This window comes from Heloderma suspectum, chromosome 4 (assembly GCF_057233095.1).
Source record: "Heloderma suspectum isolate Gila_16-S chromosome 4, 16-S_ref, whole genome shotgun sequence".
NCBI classification, from domain to species: domain Eukaryota; kingdom Metazoa; phylum Chordata; class Lepidosauria; order Squamata; family Helodermatidae; genus Heloderma; species Heloderma suspectum.
In genome coordinates, this window is record NC_139461.1 from 138,545,037 (window position 1) to 138,557,356 (window position 12,320).

At 52.5% G+C, this 12,320-nt stretch overlaps 1 protein-coding gene across 2 annotated transcripts; it reads right to left on the bottom strand.

Annotated features, from left to right (window-relative positions):
* Positions 1 to 274: 274 nt before the first annotated feature.
* On the bottom strand, positions 275 to 7,865 carry IRX2 (iroquois homeobox 2). 2 transcript variants are annotated; one of them, XM_084850666.1, is made up of 5 exons: positions 6,635 to 7,497; positions 4,582 to 5,002; positions 3,054 to 3,809; positions 1,832 to 1,902; positions 275 to 939 (listed from the first exon to the last, which is right to left on the bottom strand). In XM_084850666.1, exons 1-4 carry the CDS (start codon positions 6,875 to 6,877, stop codon positions 1,859 to 1,861), a joined length of 1,464 nt encoding a protein of 487 aa, XP_084706792.1. In that variant the 5' UTR covers positions 6,878 to 7,497; the 3' UTR covers positions 275 to 939; positions 1,832 to 1,858. The 2 variants fall into 2 exon arrangements, with proteins under 2 accessions (XP_084706792.1, XP_084706793.1); XM_084850667.1 differs by having other exon boundaries at positions 284 to 939; positions 1,836 to 1,902; positions 6,635 to 7,865.
* Between the last annotated feature and the right edge of the window lie 4,455 nt (positions 7,866 to 12,320).

The following is a 12,320-nucleotide window of genomic DNA, read 5'->3' on the forward strand; positions in this document are numbered from 1 at the left end:
AGTACAATAGATTAACTCCGAAGGTTTTCATTGTCCTAAATATATGCTGATGTTCACCTAGGTTTAAGTAGCCACACTGCTAAATATATTCTAAAGACTGATAACACAATCCTAGATATGTCTACTCAGAAGTAAGTCTCACAGAGTTCAATTGGGCTTACTCACAGGTAAGTGGGTATAGGATTGCAGCCTGAATAAATTACCTTAAGCTACTGTCACTGTGATATATATATATATATATATATATATATGAGAAAATGAATAAAAAAGCCACCATCTTGTTGTAGACTAATCTGTTTTTATTTACAATTAAAGATATAAATTAGTAAAGAATTCTCGTTAAACAACGAGGGATTGTATAACCATCAATGTCTCAAATAAAAACCAGGCATAACTTATTTACAAAAGACGTGGGATTCCATTGCAATACAACTTGCATAAATTACTAGAAGCTCTTATATCATTACAAAAATAAATATCAAATTTGTTTCCACTTTGTAAGTACTCAAGTTCTTCAGTCAGGTTTCTTTCATTAATCCCTACTGTTTGCATCTTTTACAAAGAGTTTGTACAATAAATCCTATCACACCTACAGAGTATAGATATATATAGATATATATGTATACCGTGGCAATGAAGTGATCAATTCCAGTTATCCTGAGAAAAAACAGATTTGCTTTTTTTCATTTCTTTTTTAGTCACACATACATTGGGGAAAACTAGACTATACCAGCAAACTCACATAATGTCCAACAAAATTCTGCTTTAATAATTAGAGAGAGTCTGTAGATTTAATAGTGCTCTGTGGTCTTCTTTTATACAGTGGCACAAGATGTGATCCGGATTTAGAGTTTTGTTAGAGATATAGATATAGATAGATTAGCTTGGGGAGAGAGATGATGGCTTGTTGACTTTTCTCAAAGCAATTGTGACACCTACCTGTGGACCAAGGAAAACACCAGATCATCCACAATCTTTCTGTTACATGCGGAGTGTTAAAAATTGACGGCAAGCTAAAATGCTTATTCTCCTTTGGCATAGAAGGATTAGAGTTGGGTTTTGATGTTATTATTTTTTGAGGGAGTGAGAAATACTTGGTCACAAGATTTTCTTTATTCCTAACTGTAGCAACTATCTGGAAATACATGGGGAAACAGAGATAATTCATGCAGACAGTCTCTGGAACTCAGCCAGGATTTGTCTCATTGTCCCCTCTCTGCTGTTTGAAATGTATATGAGCATCCCAAATAAATTAAGTTCTTATTTTTTAATGCACAGTTTTTAGAATTTCAGGATAGGTGTGTTAAGGTACAAGCAAGCAGGATGTTCTTCTGCATGCCTACACTGAACTGAATGAGAGCAACTACATTCTCATATCTTTTATTTGGTACGTTAATATACATTTCAAATAGTAGAGAATGAAATGACAATGAGATGAATTCTGGCTGGATTCCAAAGAGAACATGAGTCCCCCCACAATCCATGTCTAATGCAGGAGAATTTCCTACTGGATTGTGTCCTTAATTTGCAAATAACAACTTGGAAAACATAGGTAAGTATTGAAATTTAAATATTCCTTTAAAATATAGGATTTTTAAAAAGTCATTGGGAATGGTGTGTGAAACAACTGAACTAATTCCTCAAAAAACAAAAAAAGGATGGAAATGCAATAGGCTTTTCTTTGTAATCATGTTCTTTGGTAATGGAGCAAGAAATTAACATTAAGCAAATTTACAGGCTGGGCAATACATCTCAGGAGGTAATGCCAAATGATCCTCCTAAGTGTGTAACAGAATAAAGAAAAAAGAAGGAAGAAACTGGTCTCACTTACTTGCCTGGCTGCGGTGTGATTGCACTTCTATAGGTATGGTTGTACTCCTACTGTGCACACTTCAGTGGGGTCTGTCAAAATAAAAGCGTCAGTTAGTCACAGGACACAGCTGGCTAACTAGATTATACACTCTGGGCACAGCCTTGCTCCCTCTTGTACACAAAACCAGGAGCCCAGTCCTTGGAAGGCCTGTCTCTGAGTTTAGGATTTCTCAGCTGACAGAGGATTTGGGAGGCAGGGGATGGACATTTTTGGACCAGCATTCGTAATTATTTTTGTTTCCTAAAAAAAATAGAATGGGTTCTAATAATTTCTTAGAACAATCGTAAACATCTGGGTGAGGCAGGCAGGCAACTGAAGTTGCAATCTTCACTGCACTTTAAAACAATGTGTTCCTATAACACTTTCTTGGGAGTAAGTCCCATTGAACACAATGGGATTTGCTTCTTAGTACGCATGCACATGCTCTAAGTCCCAATTATCCCATTGAGATCTACTGCTAAGTTTACTTAGGAACAAGCTGTCTGGATTGTTTGCTCCACTTTTTTTTTGTTGTTGTTGTTATTTTTCCTCCAACCATTGAAACTGTTCTTCTTTGGGAATATGATATGTATGTATACAAACAGCAAAATCATATACTGTATATCTCTCCCCTCTGAACAGCAACAGAAAGAATGATTAAACTCTTTTAAATAGTTTCAGTATGCCCTTTAGCTGAAGTTTTAAAGACTTAGATGCTGGGTTATTTTGTTTGTTTGTTTTTTAATACATTTTTAATTAATTCATGTAATTAAAACATATTTTAGAAGTATTTGTTTACATCCCTTTCCTAACCACAATTATTGGGAGGTTAATCCCATTGTCTTTAGCGACATCTTCTCCTAGCAGAGGCCTGGTTAAGATCACAGCCCTGGGCTGGGCTGCAATCATTCAGGCACTGGAACTGCTTTTAAAAATGCAAATGAAGAACAACATTGAGGTCTACCTGATTTCAAGCAGCTGAACTGCACACTGGATTGCAGTTTCAAATGAAATAGAACACGGTTTCATAGCTCCAAATCACAGGATTGAAGTCTCTCGAACATTCCCTTCCTTCCACCCTCGCTCCCCACAACTATTTTATGGGATGACAGATCAGATCGGGTGTTTGCCCGCTGCCCCTCTCACATAGATAGTTAAATTCCTCTCTTGGAAGAAAAACCGGCAAGGGAGCAATATTTACCTTTCTTGGAGTCTGAGCTGGAGGGCTTGTAATGCTGTTCTAAGTGGCTGGCCATGGTTTTCAAAGAGGTCTCCGCGCCCTGCTTGTGCGCTGAGCTGCCGCTGCCGCTACTGATGACAGTCTGACTCAGTCCCTCGCTAGAGGCCACGGTGGCCGAGTTGTACCGCAGGATGCCCTGGCCCTGGAGGGCGTTGAAGTTCCCATAGTTTGTGTAATTGCTATAAAAAGGCGACGTGTAATAAATATGCCTCCCCAGAAGCGAAGAGGGCGAGTAGGCAGCGTTGTGCGGGGTGGAAGACGGCGGGGCCGAAGGCGGGCAGCTCTGGCCCAAGTGGGGGTGGTGATGGGGGTGGGGGTGCTTAAGGTCCGAGGTGGCGATTTCTGCCAGCGACCAGAGCTTGGGCTTGGTGGCCTGCGTGCTCTGCGACGCCACCGACGGCGGGATCCGGGCGTCCAAAGCGGCTTTGCTGGCGTTCCTGGCCGAGTCCTCCCCATGGGGATGGCCCAGGAGAGGGGCTTCCACCCCGGTGAGCGGGGAAGAGGTGACGGGCTTCGCGGGGAGGCCTCTGCCCGCCTCGTCGTCCTCGTCCTCGTCCTCGTCGACGTCGTCGTCGTCGTCGTCGATCTCCTCGTACTTGTCTTTGCATTCCGAGCCGGACTCGCAGAGCGGCTCCCCGGCCCTGCGAGGGGCCTTCTCGCCGTCCGACTCGGCCGAGCAGGAGTGGTCAGTGAGGGAGTCCACCTGCAAGCTGATCCCTGCAGCAGAAAACCAGGGCAGCCGTCAAGGAAACCCGGCAGCGGGAGAGCAGCCACCGCCCCCTCCCCAAAAGGAAACGCGGGGAACCGGAGGCCTTTGATCCCCGATTAACATTCCGACGCACGCGCGCACCCCTGCCCCCCCCCCTCGCCGCCCTCGGCGGTCGCGCGCGCTGCCATTCCGCCGGGCTTTTGCCTGCGTCTGACCTCGATGGGAGGTGGGCCCCACGGTTCAGGTCTGGCTCCGGCACAAGCTCGGGAAGCGGCCTCTCTCGGCCCCCTCTCCACATCCTTGAAGGATAATCCTGGGCCCCTTTCCGGGGCTGTTGTAAGAATTTCGGAGAAAATGGCCCTGAAGCTCTTCGAAAGCTTTCAAGAGCGTCATTGCTATTATTATCGTGTCCGCGCACTCGAAATCAGCAGGTCGCTCTACTGCGGTTCACCTGGCCCTTCCAGCGCCAAGGGCTCCCACGGAAGAACACGCCAGGCCAACCGGGGGGGGGGGGCGCGGCGCATGGAGCGCGCTCCTCCGCTGTGCTGTCAGGAGCAGCCACGGAGGCCGCGGAGTCCCCGCGGACGGAGCAGGCCGACCCCCCACTTAGCGGAGCCTGCGATGCCGGCCGGCGGGGAGGGCCCGGCCGCCCCACGCGCGGACTTACCTAGGCGCAAGCCCCACTGCACTCCGAGGCCAGCACGCACAGGGTCAGGCGGCCCGGAGGCTTCCGGGCCCGCTGCGCTCCCTGCCCGCGAAGCCAGCCTGTTCCGCTCTCACCTTCGTCCTCCGCCGACGTCTCGTTGCCGTCGCGCGCTTTGCCCGACGGCGCCTCCTCCGTGGCCCGGGCCCCGCCGCCGCCGCCCCCGTCCAAGTCCTCGTCCTCGTCCTCGCTCTTGTTCCGGGGCGCCCAGGTCATCTTGTTCTCCTTCTTGAGCCGCCGCCGGGCGTTGGCGAACCAGGTGGAGACCTGCGTGAGGGTCATCTTGGTGATGATGGCCAGCATGATCTTCTCGCCCTTGGTCGGGTAGGGGTTCTTGCGGTGCTCCTGCAGCCAGGCCTTGAGGGTGGCCGTGGCGTCTCGCGTGGCGTTCTTCCGGTAAGCCGGGTCGTTCAGCTGGTAGGGGTAGGCTGGGCTGCCGTAGGGATGGTAGCCGATGGCCCCGCTCATGCCGGCCGTGTGGGCGTCGTAAGGAGAGCCCTGCCGAGCACAAAAGCCGGGAGGTGAGAAGCCGAAGCCGGCGGAACAAGACCGGTCATTACAGTATAGAGATTACCCGCTAATAAAGTGTTATTCTAGCAGCAGAGAATACATTACATTATTGACAAGCCCAGCACGCCTGTATTATTTCTCAAAAAGGTACCCAGGGGGCATTGGAATCACCTTCCCTTCTCCCCTACTGGAAAATGCTGACGTTTTCATAGACTCGTTTCAATTTATACAGACATTTTCATTTTTTCGTCCAACGCCCTACAGGTAGTTTCCTAATATCTTTCTACTTTTCCTCTCCTCCTCCACCGCACAAGGTTGGAACGATATTTCCTCTCTTGTTATGGGGTAGGGGAGAGAGACAACAAAGCCCCCCACTTAGCAATTCACTTCACTAATGCATTGCAAATCCAATTTGCAAACCAGAAGATATGCACCGTTTCGAATTGGTCAAATGCGATATAATTAGCATTTTAATTCACCCTTTAAACGTTTAAATTGCGCTGATTTAAGGTCTGCATAATATGAGGTTGTGTGTATGTGTGTGTGTGTGTGTGGGGGGGTGGAATTAGTTGAGGAACTTGATAACTTTCAGGGCCGGTCCAGGAAACGAAGCTACAAGGCGCTTCAAATTTACCTAACGTTCTTAAATAGCCTGCGAACAATAAGACTTGGCAAGTTGCGGCTGCTTTTCTTCTGCCACGAGAAAGTCAAACAGAGGAACGTTTGAGATCGGCTCCCATTATCCTAAATAAAGATCGCCAGCCTGAGAGAAAAGGAGGCGGCGAGGGTGGGGGAAAATACTCCAGCCAAAGGCGCTCGATCTGATATCTCTTGTGTAGTGAAACAAAACGAACCCTTTGCCCCACTTTCCCAGGACCAATTGGCTCTGCTATCTTCAATCCTTCATCGGTTTGCAATGGCTACAAAATACACACCACCGCCAACACCAACACGCACTGAAGGAATCGGTGAAAATTCGTCCGAAGCTGCTTCTATGAAACTAAGAGCCCCATCAGGATCACCACTAGACCCCCCCCCACACACACACACACACCCCTTGAATCGAACTTCGGCTTGGACTCCTTTAAACCAGCAGAAATACAGTAAGAGATAAAAGCGAAATAAGGGAAACAAGAAGAGGGCTATAAGAAAAAAAAGTGGGCAAGAAAAATATGGAAGTCAGAAAATTAAAGGGAAGAGGGAAGGAAAGAATAAAGAGGGCAGAAAGCGGAGGGGGGGAGAAATAAACAAGATAAAAAGAAAGAAGAAAAGACAGAAAAGGGGGGAGGAGAGAGAGAAAGGGGGAGATAATGAGGAGGCATAAAGAAGGAAAGACGGGGCAACCGCGTAATGAAAGCGAAAGGATGAAAGAGAGGGCGAGAAAAAGGGTGGCTGGAAGGAAAGCAGCTGCCCTCCGCGAGCCTCAGTGCAGTTTGTGTGCTTCACGCGGGTTGCCCAGGGCTGGGCGGGTTGTATCCGCACGACCCCCCAGCCTAGCCCAGGCAGCCTCGGAGGTACGAGAGGGGGAGCGGTGGCGGAGGAGGAGGATGAAGAAGATGGAGGAGGAGGAGGCTGATGCTGAAGGCTGGCGCCCGGGCGCGTCGCTCGCCAGTTACCCACCATGTAGGAGGGGAATCCCGTGGCCGGGTCTGTGGAGTACTGCAGCGGGCTGCTGAAGCCGGTGGCCGCCGCTTGGGCGGTGAACGCCGCGGATCCGGGGTAAGGGCTGAACGCCGAGCCCGAAGACGACCTGGCCAGCTCCTCGCTCCTGGGCGCCGCCAGCGCCGACGCCCCGTAAGCCGGGCAGGAGTAGAGCGCCAGCGAGCCCGGGGGCTGGTAGAGGTAGCCCTGGGGGTAAGACATGGCTGGCTGGCCGGCCGGCCGGCCGGCGGGCGGGCGGGCAGCAGGAGCGGAAGCGGGGCCTGGACGGAACCGCCGCTCTGAGAGGAGGACGACGACGACGGCGGGCGCTTCAGCTGCGGGCGCCGCCGCCGCTCTCCCCGCCGCCGCCGCCGCCGCCGCCGCCGCCGGGCGCTCCAGCCGCTGAGGAGCTCACAGCGTCCGCTCCATAGGCGGGAGGAGCGCGAGCCAAAAGGCGAGCGGGGCGCGAGGCTGAGGGACAGCGCCGGCTCCTCCTGGGCGCGCGCGCGCGCTCTCGCCCGCTCTGCTTTCCCACGCAGAAGTCACCCCCTGCTGCAGGAGGAGGGGGAGGGCATCTGGGCAGGAGGAGCGCGCGGGAAGCGGCGGCGGCGGCGTCTCCTCAAGCCCCGGCAGGGAAGAGGCCGAAAGCAACGGGAGCGGGCGGCCAACCCAGCCTCGGCCGGGCTGCAGCTCCGGGCGACCAGCCGCAGCTGGCCCCGGCTCGCCCTCCCTCCTTCTCTCCTTCCTTCCTTCCTTCCTCCCTCCCTCCCTCCGCTCGCAGCCCGCCGCTGAGGCGAGGCGAGGCGAGGCGAGCTTTCCCCCCACAGCGCCTGCGACTAGTCTTGGATTTTGGAGCAGGCATAGGAGTCTGTGAGGCGAGGAGCTGGGGCGGAAAGGAGATTCGGAGGGACATTGGCGAGGCGGGCTGTCCGTCACGGCAGCTCATCTGCATATGGGCGAGGGCACGCCCCTCGCCCGGCTTCTTCCCAGACGGAGCCGCGGGGAGAAGGAAGGACGGGGGCGGGCCTCTCGGAAAGCCCAAGGAGGGGGCCAGCGAGCCCCGCCCCTCCGGCGCCTGAAGGCGGGGGCGGGGGAGTGCGCGCGGGGCCGGAGGCCCAGCGGCGCCGCGCCTCGGCTGCCGCTGAGGGAGCCGGCCGGGCGGCGAGCCGCGGAGCGCGTCCGCGCCGCCTCTCCGCCCCTCCGGCTCTCCCCTCTCCTCCGCCAGCCGCGGCGGTTATATAGCGTCACGTAGCCACGGCGCTGCCCGCCGGGGAGGCAGAGGGCGCCGGGAAGGGGAGAGAAGGCCGGCCGCCCCCGGGGTAGGGCGCTCCGCGGGGCACGCGGCTGGCGCGCCGGCCGCCGACGTGACGCGCCTCCCCACGCCGGGCCAGCCCAGCCCAGCCCGCCCCGGGTGGGCGCCTCCGCAGGCCGGCTGGGACTTCCGCGTCCCCTGTGAGGGGGGAAGGTTGCCGTCCTCCTGCGCCCGGGAGAAACACGCCAGAGCTCCGCGCGTTCAGCGGGGCTCTCTGCTGAGGGAGCGCGCGCCGCGCCGCGCCGGGCCGGGCCGGGCCGGGCGGGGAAGCGCTGGGCAGGCTGCCATGCCCCGAGTGCCCGCCGCCCGAAGCGGGCGTGTTTCCTCGGAAAGAAGTCCCGAATGTATTGCGCGCTCCCACGTCCGCCGCCTTTGGCCGGGCCGGCTCCAAATTAATCGGGCGTAAATTCGGGCCGCATGTCCGCTTAGAATGCAGGGCGACGGTATTTAAGATCGGGTTGGAAAAGCGCTTATAGAAAGTACAAGCAAACGCCGCGGAAGCTCAGTCTGAGACGGGAAAGCGGGGCTCCAATGTACTTGATTTTGCTGGGGCAAAGGACCAGTGGGAGTAAAAGAAACGTGCAGGTAGCAGCCCCTTTTCCTTCCAGTGGAGAGGAGAAGGGTGCTGCCATTCATTTATATATCATCTGCCATTAGCAGAAGTTTTAATGGTATATTAAATTGTTGCTCTGACACCTTTCTCCCTACGCATTTCTTAGATCCCAATCGGGGAAGGGGGGGTGCGTGGGATGATGGGATTACTTTCACGCACACCTTCGCGCCTCGGCAAATCGCCTTTGGGTGCAGAGCTCGGTCCGGATCCGGTGGGCGGAGGGGACGTGAATTCGTTGCTCCCCCTTCCTTCCATATGCTCCGATTTTCCTGTGCCGCTGCTATCCACACCCCGGTCGGACTCTATAGGCAAAGGTCCTATATGCCTTAAGGCCTTGCTCCGTACTTAGGCTGATTTACACTGGAGCTCTCGTTCCAAGGCCACCTTCTCTCAGGATTGGCGTAGTGGAGATGTCAAGTAGCAACGCTAACATCCCTTAATGATTCCGGGTAGTAGGGAAAACGTGAGCATCTGGATGGAATGCCTCTGCGCAGATCAACCACATGTGTGCACTTTCGTCCGGTTTGCCAGTGGAAGTTTAGCTCTTACAGGACTCAAGGAAATGGCTTGAAGAAGTGGATCAAATTTTGCAGCCGAATCCGTTTTAAAGCGAAAATACCACCACCCTCCGGCGGATGGGGTCGCGGGTGCGCCAAGGCGGGACGGAGATCATCACATTCAGGGGAAGGAAGGGTAGGAGGCGGAGGTGGAATTCGAGGTTCCCGCGGTTGCAGCTTGGAAGCCTCCTCTCCTCTGTCAGCAACCTGCATCCCGGTACGCGTAAAAGCCTAGCGCAGCATGCGTTTCTGTTTAAGCTAGAACAGCAATTCATGAATCGTGGGGATCCCAGAATGTGGGGGTCATCTCGCCCGCTGCTGATTATTCCCTCCTACAACTGTAGCTGCCGCAAGTGATTTGAAATCACGGGGGACTTCCCCGCAGATAAAAGTGCTTCGGGCTGAGGCTCCAAATGCCAGCTTACTACGGACTGCAGAGCCCTCATACAACACGCGCCCCCGTCCGTGCTTCAATATTCTCCTTATTCTCGAAGCAGCGGGCAATTTGGGACTGCAAAATTAATCAGAACGTCATCAAGCCCTCCGAGATACCTTGCCCTCCCAGTCGAAATTGGACGAGCGACGAAACGTGTCTTCCCTCGATTCCCTTTTTATTTTCTGGTTGAAAATTGAGAGAGGCGCTTCTTCCGAATACGGGAGACCCGAAGAAATACGTGTTAAGGGCGCGAACTGATTTCTCGCTCAATAATAACAACAACAACAATATAACAATAATAACAGGCAATTTTCTAATGGGAAATAGGCTATAATGGAGTCAGCCTCTTTTTTTTTTTCTCCTTTTATTATACCACTGAATGTTATTATTAGAAACACTCCACATCTCCGGGCTCCTTCCAGCCAAAGTTGAGACTTCTCCCCTTGACTCAGTGGAAAGCTTCACAACCTATGTTTGCTTTTTCTTCTTTCCCTACATTAGGGTCAAATGAGGAAATCTGTTGTCTTTGTCCTCCCCCTAGCCAGGCAGACCAGAGGTCCATCACTTAGAAAATAAGCCCCATTGATTTCTGTGGGCTTTACTTCCCAAGCATGTGCCTGCCTACAATCCGGATTCTTGCGCTCACCGTTCAAGTTCTGCAGGAGAGTTTTAGGTGCAGTCAGGATTGCCTCTGGCGTGGATGTATTAATAAATAAAATACAATAAAATAAGAATCCCGAAGTAAAATAGCAAAGGTTAGATCCACCACTTTTTTTCTTTTCTTTCCCCAATACTTTTTGCCTTTCCTGCGAATATACACTGTTGCTTTCCATACACACAAAAAGAGAGACGGGGGATTGGGGGGGGCGGGGGAGGGAGGGAGGAAGAGCGGCTAGTTTTCCAATAAGTGCCTAATGAATAGAGCATTACCATTTCAAAAGGCGAGCCCTTGCTTTTGGGTCGATTTGCATAATTTTTGTATGGCTTCAAAAAAAAAGAAAGAACATTGCTGTCATGCATTTCCAAGAGGGAACATAATACAGTCTGTATGACAAAGGGATCGCTCCTAATTTGACTCCGAGGAAGACCTATCCGGAGCATTTAGCTGTAAATGGGACATTTTGTCTGTTTCGAAGGTTGCTGCTCGGTTTCTTTCCGGGAGTCGCTCTGTGCTTGTATGCACGTCTGCGCGATGAAACGATACGCGCTCGTCCCCCTCTCTCCGTGCTTTTAGGATAGCTTTCTCCTGAGCGGCGGGTTCTTTCCCCCTCTGGACTCTCTGAGGTTCACTTTCCCGCTGCCCTATTGCCACTTTCCATCTTTCTCCTGCCTTTTGAAAACCGCGTATCCCGCGTGGTCACCCAGGAGGGCTGTCTTGCGTGCGCCTATTACCAGTAATAAATGAGGGAGATGAAAAACGCCTTCGTAGACGCTTTCCCCTTTCGAGGCGGATCCTTGTTGTTATTTGAATACTTAGTTATTAGAGGAGCGCTTTGCCCCTTGGCCCTGAGTGGAGTTCGCATCTAATTTAGCTGAGTATCAACTTTTCCCGACGTGCGTTTTACCAGCAGCCACGAAGGAGCAATCCATTATGTCTCGATAAGGTCTGGAGGGGAAAGTTTGGGGTAGCTGGAGGGGTGGCACTTGCTGTCGCCCCACCATAACTCGTTCATTCTCTGGGCGGCTTTATAAAGCCATCTAAGGGGAGCGCGCGCGCGCGCGTGTGTGTGAGGGTAGGATCCAGCCAAAGTTAGGAACTTTTAAAATCCCATCAGGAGAAAGCTGGCTGGACCGACTCTCTGCCACTGGAATCACTGAGATTTAACAATGCACGCTCAAAGATGCTTACTGGGAAGACAGGGTCATGGAAATCAATGCGGCTTACTTGAGCGAGGATGGTTGCGTTCGGGCCGCCACCGTGCCTGGATCGTGCCCTTCCTGGAACGTCTCTTCCTTTGGTAGAACCAGCAATAGGGCACTCTTAGGGTTTTTCCCTAGGCTGTGATTCTATAGCATACGCGCACACACCTGGGTGGAAGCAAGTCCTACTGAGCTCAGTGGAGCTTACTTCTAAGCAGACGTGGATGGGGTCGCACTGTTAATTGTTGGTGGGATTCTAAAATAAGAGTTGTGGGAGGCTCAGGATCTCGGTTTTCGAGGTAAAGACATGCCGCGACTGGCCTCGCTGGTCTTCTCGATCGCAGGGGCGTTTTTTCCCCAGTGGGCCTGGGAGGTTCTCTGAAATGGGCTGGAAGGGTGGCTGGAACCAAGGGTGGTTTTCTGCTTCTGGTCCCAGGAGGTTCCTTCGGCCTTGTCTTCGCATTTTGCACCGGTGGCCCTCTGAGTCGAGGTCGGGAACGCACGCCCTATTATTCAGCGTCTCAGTAATGCGATCCTCTCTGAAACACACTTACTGGGGAGTAAGTCCCATTCAATTCAGTGGAACTTCCTTCTGAGTAAACACAGCCAGGCATCCATGGCTGCAATTCTATGCCCACTTACCTGTGAGTAAAGTTAACTGAATGCAGAACGGCAGCCACCTTCCCCAACCTGGTGCCCCCCAGATGTTTTGGACTACAACTCCCAGGATTCCTGGCCACTGGCCATGCTGTCTGGGGGTGATGGGAGTCGAAGTCCAAAACATCTGGAGGGCACTAGGTTGAGGGAAGGCTTCAATAAGGCTTAATTCCTAGTAAGCATGCCTAAGGTCAGTCCGGTTATAATCCTGTACACATTTAATTGCTAGT

Bases quoted from the DNA above. Each gene is read 5' to 3' on its own strand.
- IRX2 (XM_084850666.1), bottom strand. From the start codon at position 6,877: ATGTCTTACCCCCAGGGCTACCTCTACCAGCCCCCGGGCTCGCTGGCG. The intron at 3,810-4,581 runs GTGAGAGCGGAA...TTTCTGCTGCAG, and splicing joins GACGTCGGCGGAGGACGAAG to GGATCAGCTTGCAGGTGGAC. The intron at 1,903-3,053 runs GTAAATATTGCT...TTATTTTGACAG, and splicing joins CAGCTCAGACTCCAAGAAAG to ACCCCACTGAAGTGTGCACA.